Source organism: Pantherophis guttatus, chromosome 10 (assembly GCF_059756535.1).
Source record: "Pantherophis guttatus breed Tessera chromosome 10, ASM5975653v1, whole genome shotgun sequence".
Taxonomy (NCBI): Eukaryota; Metazoa; Chordata; class Lepidosauria; order Squamata; family Colubridae; genus Pantherophis; species Pantherophis guttatus.
In genome coordinates, this window is record NC_142072.1 from 7795747 (window position 1) to 7817924 (window position 22178).

The following is a 22178-nucleotide window of genomic DNA, read 5'->3' on the forward strand; positions in this document are numbered from 1 at the left end:
AGTTCTTACTGAATTGTGTGTGTGGGGGGGGGGAGGAATGGAAGGATTTATATATTCCTTGCAGTCTTCTGGTCCTTAGCACGCTCTCTGAGACTTACTGAGGCCACTTGGGAGTTTTATCTATGCGCTCAAGAGTGCAAATGGGTGTGGAATCTTCTTGGAACTGCTGAAAGGACTGTGTTGTAAAAACGGAATCCAAGGTGCTTTTTCAAGAGGCAACTGGTCTGTCTGTTTGTTATTTTGTTTTGAAGACATTTTGCTTCCCTAAGGTTTGAAAGAGCTGGCTGTTCCCTAGACTTTTGAGTTTAGAGGCAGAACGAGCTCTAATGGCTAATTGGCTTCTTGTTCTTTTCTTTTGTAAATGGAATAATTTTTGCAACCTCAGCCATCTATTATTTAGACTGCTTGGTTGCTATCGTTGGTTGTAGTTATTTCTATGAGATAGGCAGGCATGGAAATCACTTGAGCGAGCACCATTTAAAAAACGGAAAGAAAAAAGGACAATCAATAATAAAAAAAAAAAATACAGGGAATCCTTGCTTAACGACCAGACAAAATTATGACGGTGGCTGAATGAGTGATATTTAGAATTGGTCCTCAAAGTTCTGCCCGCCGCCCCCTCTCAATGGGGTTGTCCCAGTGGTGAAATGTAAAATTTGTTACTACCGGTTTTGTGGGCGTGACTTGGTGGGGGGTAATGTGACTGAGTGGGCATGGCCAACTTTTTTTTTTAACTTTTAAAACCATTTTTTCTACAACCTCTGGAAGAGGTTGTAAAAAAAATGCTTTTAAAAGCCTCTGACGATCCCAGCTGAGTTGTCTGATCGTCAGAGGCTTTTTTTTTCTTTTAAAAGCATTTTTTCTACAACTTCTTTAGCCAAAGAGGTTGTAGAAAAAATGCTTTTAAGAGCCTCTGACAATCCCAACTGAGCCGCGCAATCATCAGAGGCTTTTTTTTTTACTTTTAAAAGCATTTTTTTTGGCCGAAAAGGTTGTAGAAAAAATGCTTTTAAAAATAATTTTAAAAAGCCTGATGATCGGGCGGCTCAGCTGGGCGTGGGGGAGGCGGGGAAAGCCAGGGATTTTTGCTACCGGTTCTCTGAACCACCCGCCGCCATCGCTACCGGATTTGGCAATCCGGTCTGAACCGGGAGCATTTCAGCCCTGGGTTGTCCCATGCTTGCTTTCCTAACAGTTTTGACTGCATTTGGAAATCCCGGTGTTTATTTATTTGGAAATCTGTGTATCACTTTTGCAGAACAATAGAAGGAATTTCTCTAGTTGAAGAATGGTTTAGAAACCTCCTTTGATGGGACAAAAAAAAAAAAAAAAAACAGTGACGCAAGTATGTCTCATGTGTAAACACTTCATTTTTTTTAGCAGTGGTGTGTTTACGTGTTACGTGTGTGGGATCTTTTCTTATTTTGGGTGCCCCTCCTAAACATTTTGTAGCTTTAACACCCAAAATTCACTGCGGAGAGAAAGGGGTAACCCCGAAATGTCAGAATGGGCGAGGTTCGTTCACTGTCATTCTTTCTCACCTAAATCTAATTTATTGAGACTTTCCTATTTTCAATTCCCAATTTTATTTATTTATTTATTTATTTATTTATTTATTTATTTATTTATTTATTTATTGGTTCGATTTATATGCCGCCCTTCTCCGGAGACTCAGGGCGGCTTACAATGTGTTAAGCAATAGCCTTCATCCTTTTGTATATACCTGCTTAGTAGGGCTTTCGGGGCCCCCCCTAAGCGGTGTTCTTTTTTATCCAAAGTCAGCTTATTGCCCCCACAAACCGGGTCCTCATTTTACCTACCTCAAAAGGATGGAAGGCTAAGTCAACCTGTGTCAACCAATGGCGGTTTTAAATGCAGAGCCAGTTCAGCGCCCCATCCCAGCATTAAGAGCATCTGCTGAGTAGCAAGTACTAATAATAGATGGCCTTTTCTGCTTTGTCCCTGTTCTACTTTTTGTCAAATCAGGTTGGTTTGGGTTATTTTTTTTTCGGGGTGGGGTGAGGGAAAACATCCCCTCCCCAATATAGTACATCAACAGGGACAGAGAAATGAGAAGTGTTCTCTATTGCAGATAGAAAGACTCGGGTTAACTCCAACCAGGAAGAAGAGAAATATGATAAATAATTAAAGGACAATTGGGAGGGGGGGGGCAGCCTTGGTAGTACAGTGGTCTAAAGCACCCTGTTATTAAGACCAGCTGCCTGCAATTACTGCAGGTTCGAATCTCGCCAGGCTCAAGGTTGACTCAGCCTTCCATCCTTTCTAAGGTAGGTAAATTGAGGATCCAGTTTGTGGGGGCAATAAGCTGACTTTGTATAAATATACAAAAAGGATGAAGGCTATTGCTTAGCACATTGTAAGCCGCCCTGAGTCTCCAGAGAAGGGCGGCATATAAATCAAATTAAAAAAAAAAAAAGAATGAATGAGAGTCAAATGGAAAGAAAAACGAAAAAGCGATTGAAAAGAACCGTCCAATTGGATGGGATTTGGGGAGTTAAAACGAACTCAAGCTTGACACGTAAAATCCAGAGCATCCCAAAAGGCCTTGCTTCAAGATCACCCCCCCTTCAATCTGTACCGCTGCAACTTAAACCGAGCCAATGAACATAACTATAAAATTCCAGAAGGGTTCAGAGAGAAAGCATGGCTGCAGAGAATTTAATACTCTTGAGCTTTGGGGTTTGTCTCCCCCGCCTCCCAAGTTACTAGCCAGAAAAATTCTTTATTGGTCTCTTTGAGGAGTGGCTATCAGAAGAAGATATGGGACACTAGTATAGATCTATTTCAAAGTATTTAGCTCTCATCAGCTAGCCAGACCCTTGGGGCTGAAAGGCGAAAGGAAGCAGTATGCTCCTTTCCATATTTGGGTAGACCAGGTTGCTTCGATAGAACATATACATATACCAGGGTGGATATGATTTAAATCGAGTTGATTTAAATCACAATTTAAATCATGATTTAAGGCTTGATTTAAATCAACTCGATTTAAGTCATAATTTTTAAAGAGCAACTGTCATCTCTGCTACTCCTTTGACCCACTGTTGACTCACCGATAGTCCCAGTGTTGCAGAATACACAGCCTCCTGCTCCATAACTAAGCTCCGTTTCATGCTGAATAAACTAAATTATTTATGTATCTTAAATGGAAAACTATCTTACGATAGATTTTTACCCCAAACGTTTTTTATTAAAATAAATTCGATAAAAATCCAAAAAATCAGATTTAAATTTTAAAAAATCCGATTTTTTTGATTTTTTTTAAAAAAATCATTGATTTTTATCCACCCTGACATATACACTCACACACACACACATATATCAGGGGTGGTATTCACTTACCTTCGCTACCGGTTCACAAATGTGAGTGGGCACTTCCGCGCATGCTCAGAGCATCAAAAATGTGAATAAATGGGACGTGATTACATCCGGGCGGGTGGGCAGAGCCTCCCGCAGCTGCCACTACCGGTTAGAATCTGCTGAATACCACCACTGATACATACATACATACATACATAGACATATAGACATATATATATTACAAACTATTCTAAAAATACGAGTTCCAGGTATATTAGTAAAAAAAGAAGCAGACATATTGCGAACTCCAGAACTTAAGATTTTAAAATTTTAAAAGAATTAATATTTTATTTTACTAAGCTTTCGTCAGCCATCTGCTGACATCGTCAAAGTATTATTTTATTTATTTATTTATTTATTTATTTATTTATTTATTTATTTATTTATTTATTAATTAAATTTTTATACCGCCCTTCTCCCGAAGGACTCAGGGCGGTGTACAGCCATATTAAAACAACATATACCCCAAGATTTAAAAACAGTTTAAAATATATTAAAAATTTGGCCCTTATATTAAAAACAACAAACACCCAATTAAAATCATTTTCTAAGCCAGCCCTGTAATTACCATTGCAGATTTTTTACACACACACACACACACACACACACACGTGTATGTTTATGTGTATGTGTATGTGTATGTGTATATGTATATGTATATGTGTTTTTCTATCGAGACACCTGGTCTACCCCAGCGTGTGGGAGGGAGCATACTGCATCCCTTTCGCCTTTCAGCTCCAATCCAGGAGCCCTCAAGCAGTCGCATTCATGACAAACCATTTTATACCAAATGTATATTTCGGTGATAAAGAAATAAAGGGAAAGTGATGAAGGGAGGAGAACTTGTAGCTCAAGAGGTTAATTCAACTGCCTAACATGCAGGCAGCCCAAGTTTGAATCCAAGTAAGGGTATGGCTAGCTGATGAGAGCTAAATAGCTTGAAACAGATCTATACTAGTTAGTCTCCCTTTATGTCTTTATCAGCGAAATATAAATTTGATATGTATATGTATATATATATATACACACACATACACACACATCCATATATATCCATATATATCTATATATATCCATATATATCCATATATATACATATACATATATATATATATATATACATATACATATACATATACATATACATATACATATACATATACATATATATATATATATATATATATATATATATATATATATCCTTCCATTCCACACTATCCTGTTAAAGCGATGAGAAGCGAAACCTCTTCAAAAGAAAAAACAAGGAAGTCCAGTTGCCTCCTGAAAAGATTTTGGGACAACCATGACCTGGATGACTGAGAATCTCTACAGACGATCAGAAGATCGTCAGACACTGGCTCACCTTCCTACTATTTCTAACCGCTTTAATGATGAAGCAAGTCCATAAAATATCAAGGCTGAATTATTTAGCATTTCAGCATACTCATTCCCCTCCAAGGAATTTTGAACAGCCTGCCTGATTCTGGCACAATCACTTTATTCCGCTTTGGCACCGTATAGGGGCTGAAAAAAGGCAGTGGGGTGTAGTAGTTAAAAGTACTGGACGAGGTGAAGAAGAGATCCAGGGTTCACCCTAGACAACCACAGAGTTGCTATTGTTCAGTTTAGTTTAGTTTATTGTCATTGCACCTCGTACAACGAAATTAAATGCCATCTTCAGTGTACACTGTAACTATAAAAATAAAACACAAACACACATCCTTCACATTCTGCACAATTGAATTGAAAACCCTCCGATATTGCATTAATGTTGCACTATACAGTAGAATTTAATATAGTTCCTGCTCTGGGATAGAAGCTGTTTTTCAGCCTATTTGTCCTTGGTTTTATTGTCCTGTACCGTCTGCCAGATGGTAATAGTTCAAAAAAAAAGGGTGCCCAGGATAAGATGGATCTTTAAGAATGTTTTGAACTTTCTTAAGGCAGTGGGGGATATAAAGTTCTTCCAAGGAGGGGAGGGGGCAACCAAGAATCCTCTGGGCAATGACGTTGACCCTCTGGAGTGCTGTCCTATCTGCCACTGTGCAATTGGCAAACCATACACAGGTGTGGTAAGTTAAAAATACTCTCTATGGTGCAGCGGTAGGAGGTCACCAGCAGTTTTTCACTCAGTGGTTGTTTCCTGAGAAGTCTCAGGTAGTATAATCTCTGCTGGGACCTTTTGACCAGTGCTGCAATGTGAGCGCCCCAGGACAGGTCCTCTTTTATGATAACACCCAGACGGGGTGGGACGGACAGGGAGGGGGAGAAATAGATGAAAGCAGCACACAGCTGCTTTGAGCTCCTGAGTGAAAAGCAGAATATAAATCTAAGAAGTGTGGTTGTTGGCCGGAAAGGAGCGTCACCGGGCTTTCTCATTGCTTTGTCAGCACCTGTTGTGTGATGTGAGAATTACCTCTCTGTCCCAGATCTGGAGGAATGATCTGAACCAAAACTGGATTAAGTGCATTGTGCAAGCCAGCCAGGTTACATTTACAGGGTTAAGAGGAGAGAAAAGTACCGCTTCAAACTGCCTGATCTGCACTCAGCCCACATCACACCCCCGCCCTATTCAGGCCATCGGTTTCACTCTGCTTTCCTCCCACCCAAATCTCCTTTCCTTTCTGCAACCACTTGCCCTGACTGACAAACAGCCCTCGCGGAAAGGAAGCACACAGAGGGTTGCTCTTTCCATCTGCCTAACAACCCCACGAGGTAGGCCAGACGGAGAAAACATGGATAGCACCAAAGTGCTTTTTCAGGAAGCAACTGGACTTTTCTTGTTTTTTTTTTCTTTTGAAGACGTTTCGCTTCTCATCCAAGAAGCTTCTTCAGCTCTGACAGGAGAGTGAGGAATGGAAGGATTTATATTCCTGGCAAACAACTGGTCCTTTGCATCCTTTTAGAGGGCCTTTGAAGGTTTATCTGTGTCCTCAGGGTCACCTGAGTGGTGCTCCTGGTTCAACCACCCTCTAAAAGGATGCAAAATGACCAGCTGTCTGCCAGGAATATACATCCTTCCATTCCCCACACCATCCAGTGACAGCCGAAGAAGCTTTTTGGATGAGAAGCAAAACGTCTTCAAAAAGGAAAGAAAGGAAGGAAGGAAGGAAGGAAGGAGGGAAGGAAGGAAGGAAGGAAGGAAGGAGAGAGGAAGGAAGGAAGGAAGGAAGGAAGGAAGGAGAAAGAAAGAAAGAAAGGAAGGAAGGAAGGAAGGAAGGAAGGAAGGAAGGAAGGAAGGAGAAAGAAAGGAAGGAAGGAAGGAAGGAAGGAAGGAAGGAAGGAGAGAGAAAGAAAGAAAGGAAGGAAGGAAGGAAGGAAGGAAGGAGAAAGAAAGGAAGGAAGGAAGGAAGGAAGGAAGGAAGGAAGGAAGGAAGGAAGGAGAGAGAAAGAAAGAAAGGAAGGAAGGAAGGAAGGAAGGAAGGAAGGAGAAAGAAAGAAAGGAAGGAAGGAAGGAAGGAGAAAGAAAGGAAGGAAGGAAGGAAGGAAGGAAGGAAGGAGAAAGAAAGAAAGAAAGAAAGAAAGAAAGAAAGAAAGAAAGAAAGAAAGAAAGAAAGAAAGAAAGAAAGAAAGAAAGAAAGTCCAGTTGCCCCCAGAAAAAGCACCTTTGGGATAACCATAACCTGGATGACTGAGAATCTCCACAGACACGGGAACCACAAGGTCAGCCAAAGAGAACACAAATCCCTGATCCGAGTCTAGAACCCGGGCTTTGTTTTAAAGGCCCCTTGGAGGTCCGGTTGTTGCCTCCCCTTCACCCCCCCCCTCCGAGGACTTTCCCATCCCTGTTTGACAGCAGGGATCTGGGTGTGGGGCTGTCCTTCCCCACCCCCCTCCCCCCTTGACGGCCGCCAACCAATCTCTGCGTGGCTGCCCTTTTCCAGTGTGACAGCAAACACCGGACACCCAAACCGACGGCTGCCTTTTATTTATTTATTTATTTATTTATTCCTTTCCTCCTCCTCCTCCTCCCTTTCCGGATCGCCCCAGACATTTCCTATCTCGGACCGACCTGGGGTGGGGTGGGGGTGAAAACAAATCCCCCCCCTCCACGCGTCTTCCCCCCACCCCACCCCAGCCTTTTTCCCAACCCTTCGGCCAACGCAGACCCCCCTCCTCCCCTCCTCCCCAGCAAGCAAGCTACCTAGCCAGTCACTGGGAAGGATGGGAGTTGTAGTCCCATCCAAGCCCACCCACCCATTCCATGCCTGGAAAGCCAAATTAAGGGTAGGACACCCCCCCCCCAGCCCGGGCGAGCATAATTTGGACAGCCAAGCCTTTAGAGACCGCCGTCCCGTTTTGTTTCCTCCCACCTACCCGGGCAGCTCTGCGTTCTCACGACCCCCGGAGACCCTCCCTTCCCTCTCTCCCTCTCCCCCACCCCCGGGGCAGAAAGAAGAGGGGTCGCCCGATCGTCCGCCGTGTCCTCCATTTTGTTCTTCCTCCCCCCTCTCCCTCTCCCCGGTCGCCTCCTCCTCCTCCTCCTCCACCGCAGGGAGCAGGCGAGGCGGTGGATCGTCGCTGGCTCTCCCTTCCCTCCCCCACACTCTCCGTAGGCCCGAGAGGCCGGAAAGCCCGGGATCCCCGCCGAAGAAAAAGCCAACCGTCCCAGGGAGGGGTGTTTTTTTTGTGGGGGGGGGGGAAGGGGCTTACCTGGAAGCAGCGGAGGCGGTGGCTGTATCCAGACCGGGTTCCAGCATGTCCATGGGGTGGGGGGGGGGAGAGGAGAGGGGGAGGGAGGGGAAGAGGGAGGGGGGAAGGGAGGGGGGGGCGCCCCGCTGGCCCCAAAAAGGACGGGTGGGGGGGGGGGAAGGGAAGCAGGAGAAGGAGGGGGACGAGTGTTTTTAAATCTCACGCCGGATGGAGGTAGAGGGGACGCGGAGGAGACACGGGAGCCGAGGCGCTGATCACGGGGACAAACACTCGGGTCATGTGAGAAGGAAAGAGCGAGCGAGCGAGCAGCGAGAGCGCTTCTCTTCCCCTCCCCTCCCTTCCTTCTTTTCCCCAGCTGGGAGCCCGGGACACGTGAGGGGGGAAGAGCGTGGGAAACAGCAGCAGGAGGAAAAAGGAAGACCCGGAGCCGGGCCGCTTCTCTCTCGCTTTCTCTCTCTTTCTCGCCCGATGGAACGTCGGCGGCGGCCTGCTTTGGAACGTCGGCGGGCGGATGGAACGTTGCAGCAACACGGAGCGGGAGGGGGAGGGGATAGAACGTTGCGACGATCCGGGGCGGGGGAGAAAGGGGAGGGGTGGCAGGGAGGGAGGAAAAAAAAAAAAAAAAACCAACCAACAACACAAATGGAACGTTGCAACCTCGCGGATGGAACGCGGCGAAGGTTCGATCGAACGTTGCGGCGACAAGCGGCGCCGCGGGGGGTGCGCTTGTGGGTTGTTTTTTTTTTTTTTTTTTTTCCTGTGTGTGTGTGTGTGAATTTTTTTTTTTTTTTTTTTTTTTACATCGCCGGAAAGAGAACTGGGCTGCCGAGAGGGAGGGGGAAGAGAACGAGAGCCGAGAGAGGGAGGGAGGGAGGGAGGGGGAAGGGAAGGAGTAGCCGAGCGTGCTTCGGCTTTGCGCTCGGTTTTTCTCGCTTCCTCCTCCCTTCCTTGGGGGTTCCCCAGGGCGCATGCGCGGGTGCTCAAGGGCATCGGCTTCTAAGAAGGAATATGTAGTCGGAGGGAGGGGGGGTTGGGGGGGAGGTTGAGCTCATAGGAAGCGGGAATCTCCCTTACGCGCCCCCCTCCCTCTCTCTATATATATTATAGTATATATATATATATATTAGTATATATACATATATACTGGCTTAAGAAGAAATTTTAAATGTTTTAATTGGTTTGTATTTTTAATTTTGGGCCAAATTTATATATATTTTAATTGTTTTTTAATATTTGTATTTTATGTTTTTTTAATTCTGGCTGTACACCGCCCTGAGTCCTCAGGGAGAAGGGCGGTATATAAATTCAAAATAAATAAATAAATAATTATATTAATAATTATATTAATATAATTATATATTATATAATATATATCCTAATATATACATATATATATATATATATATCTATTAGGAAGGCCTTCCTTGGGTGTTTATTTTTCAGCCCGTTGGCGACGAGGTTTTGTATTTTTCAAGCGCGCAATTGCAACGCGACAGTACTTGGGCGAGCAACCTTTGGAGGCGAAAGTCGTCCCCTCTTTAGGGAGCTGTAGTAACATTTGCAACCAGGCGTCGCAGCAAGGGGTTGCCGAACTAGGACTCGGGGAAGTCGGCCTTGGGGCTGGGCTCGGGCCGAGAGGCTGGGCTGACGCAAACAAACAAACAAAAAAACCCCCAAAACGACCCGAAAGGAAATTAAAGCGAATTAAATAGTCTTGCAGGCGTGGCGCGAACGGGGGGACGGGAGCGAAGGTCTCTGAGCCGAGTCTCTTTGCCAAGGTCGTTCAAATTCGGTGAGGGAAAAAAGCGAGCAGATTCTAGAGGGGGAAAAAAAGTGGAATTGTGTGTTTTGAGTGTATGTGAGAGAGAGAGAAGGAGATGGGGGAAGGAGAGGAGGAGAGAAAGAGGGAGAGAATATGAATGCACCCTATAATTTTGGCAAAAAAGGGGGAATTGTGTATTTTGTGTGAGAGAAAAGAGGGGAGGAGAGAGAGAAGGATGGAGGGAGGGGGGAAAGAATATGAATGCACACTCATTTTGGCAAAAAAAGGGGGATTGTATATTTTGTGAGAGAGAGAAGAGGGAAGGTGAGAGAGGGAGGGAAAGAATATGAATGCACACTATAATTTTGGCAAAAGGGATTGTATTTTGTGTGAGAGAAAAGAGGGAAGGAGAGAGGAGAGAAAGGGAAGGTGAGAAGGAGGGAGAGAATATGAATGCACTATAATTTGGGCAAAAAGTAGAATAGTGTATTTTGTGTGGGAAAAAGAAAGAAGAGGGAAGGAGAGAATATGAATGCACATTGTATAATTTTGGTAAAAAAGGTGGAATTGTGTATGTTGTGTGAATGTGAGAGAGGAGAGGGAAGGCGAGAGAAGGGGAAGGAGAGAGGGAGGGAGAATATAAATGCACACTATAATTTTGGCAAAAAAGGTGGAATTGAGTATTTTGTGTGTATGTGAGAGAGGAGAGGGAAGGGGAGAGAAAGGGGGAGGGAGAGAATATGAATGCACTATAGTTTTGGCAAAAAGTAGAATTGTGTATTTTTGTGTGGGGAAAAGAAAGGAAGGAGAAGGGGGAAGGAGAGAAGGAGGGAGAGAATATGAATGCACACTATAATTTTGGCAAAAAGTAGAATAGTGTATTTTGTGTGGGAAAAAGAAGGGAAGGAGAGAGAAGGAGGGAGAATATGAATGCACATTGTATAATTTTGGTAAAAAGTGGAATTGTGTATGTTGTGTGAATGTGAGAGAGGAGAGGGAAGGGGAGAGAAGGGGAAGGGGAGAGGGAGGGAGAGAATATGAATGCACTATAATTTTGGCAAAAAGTAGAATTGTGTATTTTGTGTGAGAAAGAAAGGAAAGGTAGGGGGAAGGAGGGAGAGATGAATGCACACTGTATAATTTTGGTAAAAAAGGTAGAATTGTGTATTTTGTGTGAGAGATAGACATGAGACAGAAAGAAGAGAGGGAGGGAGAGGAGAGAAAGAGGGAGGGAGAAGGAGAGAGAGAATAGAAATGCTCACTGTATAATTTTGGATGCTTGAAGGAAAAGGGTGCTAGATGCCATTTTGTAAGGGAAGAAACGGGGCCATAACAGGCAAAGTCCCAGTGAGTGTGTTTACACAATGTGCCAAACCCAATATGGCTTAATGCAAGGTGGAATCAGACTTCTATAGCGCCTTAGACAAGCCAGGATGAAAACAAGCCACGGGGCGGTTTCGTGTTTGAAATTTCAGCTCTTGTTCCTTTTTTTTTTTTTTTTTTTTTTTACCCACTGCTAATGATAGTAACACCCGCCAACGGTTTTTTAAAATTCAAACTGGCTGGTTCTTTGAACCTTTGTTAATCAGCAACAAGATTACATGAATATAAATTGACTGTGACATAAGTTATTGCGCTTTTCAGAAAGTTTACATATACTGCACAAATGATATTAAACCTGAAATATTGATAGGTATTGCATCAAAAAAATTCACGAGTGGACAAAAAAAAAAGGAACAAACTTCTGAATTTATCCATTGAGTTCAGTGGAGTGTTTGTAAATGCTGACAGCTTAGGTTGCCTAAATATAACGAATAAATGTTATTCGTTTCTTTCTTGCAAAGGGGCTAGGATTAAAATCTCATGTCTGGAAAAAAAATGCCTGCCATGGATATAATTGATTGGTTGAATGACACCTGTTAAAAACAGAAACAGAATAACAGTTGGAAGGGACCTTGGAGGTCTTCTAGACCAAGGGTCTCCAACCTTGGCAACTTTAAGACTTGTGGACTTCAACTCCCAGAATTCCTCAGCCAGTTGGTTCAGGAATTCTGGGAGTTGAAGTCCACAAGTCTTAAAGCTGCTAAGGTTGGAGATCCCTGTTCTAGTCCAACCCCCTGCTCAGGCAGGAAACCCTACATCATTTCAGACAAATGGTTATCCAATCTCCTCTTAAAAACTTCCAGTATTGGAGCATTTACAAATTCTGGAGGCAAGTTGTTCCATGATTAATTGTTCTAACTGTCAGGAATTTTCTCCTTAGTTCTAGGTTGCTTCTCTCCTTGATTAGTTTCCACCCATTGCTTCCTGCCCTGCCCTCAGGTGCTTTGGAGAAGAGCTTGACTCCCTCTTCTTTGTGGCAACCCCTAGATATTGGAAGACTGCTATCATGTCTCTCCCGGTCCTTCTTTTCATTAAACTAGAGATACCCAGTTCCTGCAGCCGTTCTTTATATGTTTTAGCCTCCAGTCCCCTAATCATCTTTGTTGCCCTTCTCTGCACTCTTTCTAGAGTCTCCACATCTTTTTTACATTGTGATGATGTAAAATTTTACATCGTGTTGATGTTGTGATTATAGAATGGCTAAAAAAATTTGCAGAGGCAACTCTTAAACATCGATCAATAAAACTTAACTCCGAGAAGGGCAGGGAGTCAAAACAAGTGGATATAATTGATTATTGAGGTAGAGTCTGGACAACTGAATGGAGCTGAGTGTTTACTGGCCAGATGCTCTTCCCGTCGCCAATGCGGAGGTTTTTTTTTTTTTTTTTTTTGCTTTTTGCAGCAGATATATTCTTTTTGTGCCCAGAGAGAGAAATATCTGCCTCTACACCTAGGATCGAACTCACAGCCTCCTGATGGTGAGGCGAGAGCTCCACCTCTAGGCCATGGCACCGCTCCGAAGGTGGACCTTCGGAGGCCTTAAAATTCCTTAAAATGCCTTAAAATTCTCATCCCAAAAGCTCCACAGCATAGAAGGCAGTCTTTTTTTTTAATTATTATTCCAAATAACTGGGATATAGATTGCAAGTTTAAGGTTTGTTCCCTTTGCAGAAACATTTGGTAAGTACAATGGCGGATTGATATTAAACTCGTAAGCTTTTAGCTTTCAAAAAACCCCAAAAACCCAGAGTTGAACTTGGTACCCCAACAATTATGGAGGATATTTCTCAAAAAAACCCTATCATTCCCTGTTGTATAAAATTTAAAACAAAAATCCACTTTTTAAGTATGAACGTTGGGATGCTAAAATGCTCCGTGCTGTGTAGGGTTCATAAACTGAAGGCTGATTGGCTGCATGGAAGTTGAATTGGGGAGACCGATGGGGGCAGGTTTGTTGTCCTGCAGGAGAAAAGATGGCTCGGCGGGCGCGGCCATGCATGGCACACTGGTGATCACCATGATATCTGGCCGCAACGGGGAGCTGGTTTCTTGCGGGGTCGGTAGCCCTGCCGCACCAGGGAGGGAGGCTTTGCTGGCGTAGCTGAGCGCCAGCTGCTCCAACCGTCTCTTCTTGAAGAAAGCCTGGGTGGTGGCATGCAGTGGTTGGAGAAGACGAGGAATGGGCTGTCCCGGGTGTAAGAAGAAATCAAAGCCGGAACAATCGGCAGGGTCGTAGGCCAACTGGCGGGACCCTTCATTCTCACCCGGCCAGGCGAAAGGGAAAGGGAGCGTAAAATCTTCGGTCAGTACCCGGATGGCAAAATCGTCTTCTTTCCCAAATTCCTTGTAGGCCCTTTGGATGCTGTGGAAATGCTCTTCCCATTTTTTCATGTCTCCGTCATAGATATCCGGAAAGGAACCCGGAAGGGTCTGAAAGAGCCTGGAGAGTGTGGGGCCAGCTGGACAACCGGACAAGCTGTAGATGACTCCGGTTGGAGTGCTGGGCGAAGCTGTCGGGTTGAAGACGGGTGGCGGCTGGAGGGAGCTCACCGTTGGGGGAAGCAGGAAGTCTTGTGAGCTGCTTCCTAGTTCTCCTCCAGACTTGGATCCGCTCCCTGTCGTGGGAAGGGGCTTTCCCTGTTGCAGGGAAGCCAGGGGACCTGAAATCCCTCCATCGCCTAGGTGGAACATAAGAGAAAGACAGCAAAGTTAGGGCTAAATTTCAGCTAACCCACTTGTTAGAAGTTCTCTGACGTTCTTCGAAGAAGACAATAGGATAGCACTTAGACTTATATGCCGCTTCACAGTGCTTTTACAGCCCTCTCTAAGCAGTTTACAGAGTCAGCCTATTGCCCCCAACATTTTGGATTCTCATTTTACCAACCTCGGAAGGATGGAAGGCTGAGTCAACCTTGAGCCTATGAGGATTGAACTCTTGATAATGGGCAGAGTTAACCTACAATGCTGCATTCTCACCACTGCACCACAAGAGCTATTTATAAGATTAAAAGGAGGCAAAAGGGAGAGGAGGAGGAGGGTGGGGAGAGCAATAGCACTTAGACTTATATACCGCTTCACAGTGCTTTACAGCCCTCTCTAAGCAGTTTACAGAGTCGGCCTATGGCCCCCAACAATCTGGGTCCTCATTTTACCCACCTCGGAAGGATGGAAGACTGAGTCAACCTTGAACCAGAGATATTTGAACTGCCGAACTGCAGCTAGCAGTCAGCTGAAGTAGCCTGCAGTATTGGACTCTAACCACTGTGCCACCCTGGCTCACCACAGTAAATAGTCCCTCCCAAATATTTCTCTTGTGATGTTCTGTGCACCTTTGGCATTTAGTCATGCCGGCCACATTACCACGGAGATGTCTTTGGACAGTGCTGGATCTTTAGCTTTGAAACGGAGATGAGCACCGCCCCCTAGAGTCGGGAACGAATAGCGCATATGTGCAAGGGGAACCTTTACCTTTACTTATCAAAATGAAGAAATCTTTACAATAGTGTTAACACAGTTTTATCCCTTCCAAAGAAAAACTCCAGAGAGAAGGAAAATCATATAATTTAACAAAGATTTTCCAAAATGAATTCCGTCAATTATTTCTCCCTCCCTTGCTTTGACTTTTATTTTGGTTTTTTTCCCTATTTTTTTTAAATAGACTATTTTTCAGGTCTCATTTCAATATCTTTGATCAATTTTATTTAAAATGCAATACATATGACGTACGTAACACACACACCTCTAAAAAAAAGAAATCTCAGAGAGCTGAAGTGGAACATCTAATGATTCATTAATATTGTAGGCAGGTGACGTTTTCAGCTTACTGTATTTTGGGGGACACTTTTAAGGGGCAAAATAGTTTTGTACAGAGGGTTACAAAATCTATTTTGCTTGTTCTTGGAGGAAGCGTTTCATTGAACGTTGATGGTTTTGCCATGAAATTTTGGTGGCACGTTCTGGACATCTTAAGTGTTGTAAAAAAAGAAAAGGGTATATATATATATTACAAATTGGTAACTCCTTTAAATTTCACTAGTAAATCAAACAACAGCAACCAACGACCTTCAAGGAGATGAGAGAGAATATGGCTATGGTAATAAAACGATGGAGAAACAACCAAGAGTCTAAAGAAATTATGATTTCTTGCTCGGAAGATTGGCATATATAAGTGGATGATACTAATCTGTGCAATATATGATCATTGATAAGAAATCAGACTTAGTTCAGATTTTGAGCCACACCGATTTGTGTTACTTCCTGGGTGACATTACGATAAGAGAGTGGCCAAATTATAGGGTTGCTGTAGAGAAAATATCAAAGAAACTACCACAAAATCTTCCTTGAGCTCTTCAAAAAGTTTGGTTATATGTGTTAAGAATGCTATGCATGATTTTCAGGCCTGCGCTTGTAAGAATGGAATAGAGCCGTGATGGCGAACCTGTGGCACACGTGCCAGAGGTGGTATGCAGCGCCCTCTCTGATGGTACAGTAGCCATCGCTCCAGTTTAGCTCTGCCGCACAAGTGCATGTGCCTCCCTCTGGCCAGCTGGTCTTCAGGTCGCTGCCATGGATGCGTAGGGGGTGGGGCATTGCAGGGGCTCGCATGCATGCCCAGGGGGAGGGCTGTGGGGCAGGGCATGTGCAGGGGGCTGCGTGCGCATGCATGGGGGGCAGTGTGCATATGCAGGGGCCATGTGCGCATTGTGTTTTGTGGGTTTGGGTGTGCGCGCGCACACGCTTTGGGCACTCGGTCCAGAAAAGGTTAGCCATCACTGGAATAGAGTTATTGATAGCAATACCAATAGCACTTAGACTTATATACCGCTTCAAAGTGCTTTACAGCCCTCTCTAAGCGGTTGACAGAGTCAGCTTATTGTCCCCAACAATTTCAGGTCCTCATTTTACCCACCTCAGAAGGATGGAAGGCTGAGTCAACCCTGAGCCTGGTGAGATTTGAACTGCTAAATTGCAGGCAGCCAGCAGGCAGCAGAATTAGCCTGCAGTACTGCACTCTAACCACTGCGCCACCGTGGCTCAATAGTTCCTAGTTAGCATCCAGGGGAGGAAGTCCGATCCTGTTCTCTAATTGACACTGCCGAGAACTCTAGCTGCCACACTCAATTGTGACTGTTGCAATTGGACATCAGATGGGCCACCTTGTAGGGGATGAGATTTGGTCCTGCATCAGCCAGTTGCTAAGGCCTACCCTATGCTCGCCATTTGGCCTACTCTAAGGCCCGTTGAGTTTTTCCTTCTTTAGTCCCTGCAAAGCTCTTCACCTGGAGGATAGGATGGACTATCCAAAGTCTCTGTCCCTAAAGAAGCCATGGTCACACCTGGGAAGTTGATATGAAAGGGGTGGAGGGCCCATTGTTGACTGCCGTTTCCTAGGAAACTACAATGGCTTTCTGATGACATCACAGCCGATCAAAGGGGAAACAATGTGATGCAAATAATCAGAACTGAATGGGGCACTAGATGTTTTTTTGTTGAGGGAATGTATTGGGAAATCGATCCGTGGTCATGTTTCTACAATCTGTTAATCCTGGATATCAAAATCATGCAATGCATGGGATCCTAAATCCCAACCAACCAGGTTTGTACAACGTGCTAGATTTCAAAACCCTTAAACCAACCCAGGTTAGCACTAACAAAGCTTAACATGTTAATGTGTGTATTTCCTAGGGCTTTACTTGATTTGATTAGAAGTTCTGTGCACAGCCATTCAAACCTGTCTTAAGATCAAGCCACGATTCACAGTATGTGAGTCAGTTGTCAAGCATTCTGAATGTAAATCACATGACTATGGAGATGCTGCAATGGTCATTAGTGTGAAAAACGGTCATAAATCACTTTTTTCAGTCCCCTTGTAACGGTGAACGGTCACTAAATGAACTGTTATAAATTGAGGACTACCTGTACAGCAACTTTGCCCAACTTGAGTGCTTTCCAGATGTGCCAAATTTTTCCACCAGTACGGCCGTTGCAGAAGACTTTCCAAGTCTGAAGTCTGCAAATCTGGAAGAAATGGTGGGAAAAGCTGAGCTAGAAATTAAAGAGGGAGAGGTAGTCCCAGCCATCAGATTTCTTTGACATCAATTTAAGGATCTCAACAAGAATTACTGGCGTCTTAACAATTCTGGCGTTGTAGATGTTTGGTTGAGTGTTTTTGCAGTCTTTTGCTTTATCCACTAGGTGGCAGCAAAACCCAATAGTTTGCCTTTTCCAAAATTCAAAGTGAACTATAGATGAACTGTTTACAATACTTTGTCTGCAAGGTTTGTTCATTGTTATTTACTTTCTACATCCTATAGGAGCAAAAGAGACAGATCCTTCAGCTAATAACTGTAAATAAAATATGCTTCAAATAAAAATAAATGGCAAACCCACTTTCTTCTGACTGGTTTTCTTACTTGTGGAAAAAAATAATGTAAAGGTTGATAACATTGTACTATATAATAATATATACTATTAAAAGGTAAAGGTTCCCCTCGCACATATGTGCTAGTCATTCCCGACTGTAGGGGGCGGTGCTCATCTCTGTTTCAAAGCTGAAGAGCCAGCATTGTCTGAAGACGTCTCCGTGGTCATGTGGCCAGCATGTCTAAATGCCAAAGGCACACGGAACGCTGTTACCTTCCCACCAAAGGTGGTCCCTATTTTTCTACCTGCATTTTTTACGTGCTTTCGAACTGCTAGGTTGGCAGAAGCTGGGACAAGGAACGGGAGCTCACCCCGTTACGCGGCACTAGGGATTCGAACTGCTGAACTGCTGACCTTTCGATCAACAAACTCAGCATCTTAGCCACTGAGCCACCGCATCCCAATATATACTATTATATAACAATAAAATGAGTGAAACACATAATTATTCATTTAATGATCTAAAGCACCATGATAACTCTTGTCTTTGCCATTGGACTGAATCACATGAGGGTAGCCGAAAATTAAAAGTTTGCCCCATCAGTCACTCAACTCCATGAGAGGTTTGGGTGTTCTATCTGTAACTGAATTAGCTGATTTTTATCCTAGATTGACTCATAAAGGTAGTTCCAGAGATTGGTTATGTGCAAGAGGCTAAGCTGCCAAAACCAAGCAAACAAGTTGAAAATATGTTGAACGCAGCTCACGAGGCCAAACGAGACACCAAACTTTTCACTCGAGGAAGCCTGTCGTGTGAATGCAACTGAGGCTTGCCTGTGGAATCACAAGGGCTCATTTTCTGCTCTCTGAAATAGAGACCCATGGAGGGTTGCCTGCTTTCTGTGGGCTGCTTGTCAGGTGTTTCAGATTTCTAGCCATTGTCCTAGTACCATGATGGTGAATTTATGGCACGCGTGCCACAGGTGGTGTTGTGGCCCGCCAGCGGCCTGCGTGGATTGTGGCTAATCCCAACGAGGCTGGTGTGCGGTCGCGCCAGCAGCTTGCGCAGCTGGCGCTCACGTCGGACAGCGAGGAGGCTGAAGAGGATGTGCCAGAGGCAGAGACTCAGCCTGGGCCTTCAGAACCTCCAGAGGCTCCTTCAAGTGGAGAAAGCGAAGTGGAGGAGCCTCTCCTCAATGCTCGAGCACGCAGGGCTGCCAAAAGGCAGGAGTGGCTACTGAGGAGGAGGAGGTCTCCTCAAGAGTAAAGTTTGAGGATAATTGGCCACTCCCTTAGCCTATTTAAGTCACACACAGTAATTTCTTGCTGGAAACAACGTGTAATTATTACAGAGCATTTTGGAGAGTGAGCGTCTTATCGTATCTTGTTTTCTGGGCTGGTTGCCAACCTTTGCCAGACTTTGTTTATTCTTGGTATTCTTGATTGTGTGTCACAATCCTTGGGAATCCGGAGCTGGGGCAGAACAGGTGGCATGCAGAGCCATCTCTGCGGGCACACGAGCCGTTGCCCTAGGTCAGCTCCACCATGCATGCGTGCATGCCTCCTGCCAGCCAGCTGACTTTTGGGTCTCTGCCGTGCATTCAGGAGACATGCGTGCATACATGGGGGTAGGCGGGACGCGCGTGCATGCCTCAAAATCAGTGGTGGGATTCAGCCAGTTCGCACCACTTCGGGAGAACCAGTTGTTAACTTTCTGAGCAGTTTGGCACACTGGTTGTTGGAAGAAATCATTAGGGCAGAGAACCGGTTGTTAATTACCTGAATCCCACCACTGCCCCCAAGCCTCATTTTTCGTCCCAGGAGGCTTCAGGGAGGCCTGCTACATACAAAGCGGGGCATGGGGGGAGTGCGGCATCCCCCCCACCCCGTTTGGGCCTAACAGGCCTCCCTGAAGCCTCCTTGGACCAAAAGTGGGTGTGGGGGGGCATGCACATGTGCAGGGGAGTGGGGCGTCCAGGGGGGCACTGTCAGACTTCGATGCTATCTCAAAATAAATGAATTTCCAAACTGCCAATCTTTAAGGAAATCTTTTCTTTATTCAAGCACAGCAACCGGATCATGACTCGATGTGGACAAGACTGACCTTTTGCCCTCCAATCCCTCCCTTTCCGATCCCCAGTTCTCTGCTTCTCATTAGCTATCTTCCAAGTCACTTTCCAAACTTCTTGTCTCGTCATTTCGCAGGAATGTCTCCCCCCTTCTCATTTCCACGACAACCGGGCTTCAAAGGGATTTAGCAGGCAAAAGTTCAGAGCTTATCTCTCCTCTCTATGCCAGCTCATTATGGGTGCGGGCACATGGACACGTGCTGGCACGCGTGCACACATGCTTTCGGCACCTGAGGAAAAAAAGGTTAGCCATCACTGTCCTAGTAGGATAATATTTGGTGCTTCGTGTCACTCAAGATTCCAAACAAGGTCTGGGCCAAGCAGAGTTTCTGATCTTGCTTTTCTCTTAACAAGTTGTGTTGTTTTTTTTTTTTTAAATTCCACAGGACACATTCCAACTCCTTTTCATTTGCAATATTGAGTACCTCACCATCAACAACCAAAAGTGAATAAAAAAACAAGCACTGGATAAAAATAATTACCTACTGTGGTCGAAACCAAGTTTAATGTCAAACTGAGAAAGTGAACGAGAGACACAGAGATTTTTAAAGATGTGTAGTTCAGAAATCCCATTTCAGGTTGTCACTAAAAGTTGATCGTCTGTTCATTTTCATCTCTTATTTTATTTATTTATTTCAGGGGTCGGCAACCTTAAACACTCAGAGAGCCATTTGGACCAGTTTCGCACAGAAAAGAAAACACCGGGAGCCACAAAACTCTTCTCATGCCTGACTATTTCCTGAGCATAAAGATTCTATTTTCTTCTGAAACTTTTCTTTTCTTGGATTTATCCATGGTTGGCCTACTGGGGGTCGAAAAGCTCAATAAATTGTGTACCAGCAGGTGTTGCACATTGGCAGTTGTGACACACATTTTGAGCGACAGGGAGCCGCAGCAGAGGGATGAAAGAGCCACATGCAGCTCCAGAGCCGTGGGTTGCTGACTCCTGATTTATTTGTTTACTTATTTATTTATTTATTAGTTAGTTAGTTTGTCAAACATGTACAAGGTAACTGGTATAAATATGAACATGGACGTGACTGAAGGAAATGAGGACAAATAAATGAAGACAGTGGGACAGGGATGGTAGGCACACTGGTACGCTTATGCGTGCCCCCTTTATGGACCTCTTAGGAATGGGGTGCGGTCCACGATAGTCAGTTTAAGGTTGAAGCTGTGGGGGTTAAAGGATATAACAATGGACTTGGGTAGAGCATACCAGGCATTGACCACTCTGTTGCTGAAGTCGTATTTTCTGCAATCGAGTTTGGAGCAGTTTACCTTGAGTTTGTATCGACTGTTTGCCCGTGTATTATTGAGATCGAAGCTGAAGAAGTCGTTGACAGGTAAGACGTTGTAGCAAACAATTTTGTGTACTATGCTTAGATCAGACCGAAGGCGGCCCAATTCCAGATTGTCCAAGCCCAAAATTTCAAGCCTGGTGGCATAAGGGATTCTATTGTCATTCAGATTATTATTATCTTCTGTTATCTATATTGCTGGCCAGATATGGGAGAGACCTTTCAAAGTTGGCTAAAGAGCTTCCCAACCCTCACTCCTGCGAGAAAGAAAAATAATTAAAGGCATCAAGATAATTGAAAGGTTGGGAGAACACCAGGTTCGAAACCACAAATGGCCTTTCAAAAAAAATTCTCCACTTGGTTTGTCATCAGATAAATTAGAGCATGACATCATCTATATTCTTTTAAAAGTCAGGCTCACTATCAGAAAAATGAAGCACGGGGTCAAGAGGAAAATAACCTTTGATTCCTTCTGCACAAACAATTCCTGATAATAAGAAATAACCCACCTTTCTGTGAAGGGCCTCTGTTTTCCAACAACTGGACAACTGGACAGGAGATAAGCATACACAATGCTGTACTGTGCCACATACTTCTCCCAAAAATAGCTTGTTGCCCTGGGTTAACCTCACTCTCCTAGGCTTGATGTAGCCACCGCATATGTCTTTCATGTTCAATCCTCAAAAAATAATAGAAGACTTAAAAGTTTGTAAAGTGGCATTCAGTCTTTGGTTGCCTCCAAGAGGTCCTGTACTGGTTGGGATGGGGTTCTGGCCTTGGAGTTGGTTGTCCTCTTCTTGTTCTCAAGCTCCAGCCTCTGCTATGCATGCTGCTCTGAGCACTACAGCTTGCTTTGCCAATTGTACAATACAACACACCAGTGGTGGGATTCAAATAATTTAACAACCGGTTCTCTACCCTAATTTCTTCCAACAACCAGTTCACCAAACTGCTCAGAAAGTTAACAACCAGTTCTCCCGAAGTGGTGCAAACTGGCTGAATCCTACCACTGCAACACACCATTAATAACATTTGGATGAAGATACATATTTGATTATTCGTATAATAATAGCGGCTAGAATTGTATTTGCACAAAACCGGAAAGCAGATAAAATCCCGTTGGAAGGAGAAATTATAAAGAAAATTTTAGAATGTGCAGAAATGAATAGATTAACATTGAGGATAAAAGATAAAGAGGAGTCGATG

The 22178-nt window shown here is 44.3% G+C and overlaps 2 protein-coding genes and 2 long non-coding RNA genes across 4 annotated transcripts in view; 2 read left to right on the plus strand and 2 right to left on the minus strand.

Moving 5' to 3' along the window:
- The window catches only part of USF2 (upstream transcription factor 2, c-fos interacting), a 28600-nt gene extending 20040 nt beyond the window's left edge, over positions 1-8560 (minus strand). Inside the window, exon 1 of the mRNA XM_060693890.2 lies at positions 8035-8560. Within this exon, the coding sequence (XP_060549873.1) occupies positions 8035-8087 (53 nt within the window). The 5' untranslated portion in view covers positions 8088-8560. The remainder of the gene's footprint in view (positions 1-8034) is intronic.
- Positions 8561-8679: 119 nt separating this feature from the next.
- LOC132712443 (uncharacterized) lies at positions 8680-20441 on the plus strand. Its single transcript, XR_009623100.1, has 2 exons — positions 8680-8762; positions 20311-20441. It is a non-coding gene; the product is annotated as an uncharacterized LOC132712443 (long non-coding RNA).
- On the plus strand, positions 8908-15299 carry LOC148112384 (uncharacterized). Its single transcript, XR_015729456.1, has 2 exons — positions 8908-9826; positions 13584-15299. It is a non-coding gene; the product is annotated as an uncharacterized LOC148112384 (long non-coding RNA).
- On the minus strand, positions 12772-16573 carry C10H8orf90 (chromosome 10 C8orf90 homolog). Its single transcript, XM_034423738.2, has 2 exons — positions 16459-16573; positions 12772-13857 (listed from the first exon to the last, which is right to left on the minus strand). The coding sequence occupies exons 1-2, from the start codon at positions 16505-16507 to the stop codon at positions 13043-13045; spliced, it is 864 nt and encodes a 287-aa protein (XP_034279629.1). The 5' UTR covers positions 16508-16573; the 3' UTR covers positions 12772-13042.
- Positions 20442-22178: the final 1737 nt, after the last annotated feature.

Excerpts from the sequence above, each read along its gene's own strand:
- C10H8orf90 (XM_034423738.2), bottom strand. The coding sequence starts at position 16,507 with ATGGCTTCTTTAGGGACAGAGACTTTGGATAGTCCATCCTATCCTCCA. Across the intron at positions 13,858-16,458 it reads TAGTCCATCCTATCCTCCAG|GCGATGGAGGGATTTCAGGT; the intron begins GTGAAGAGCTTT and ends TGTTCCACCTAG.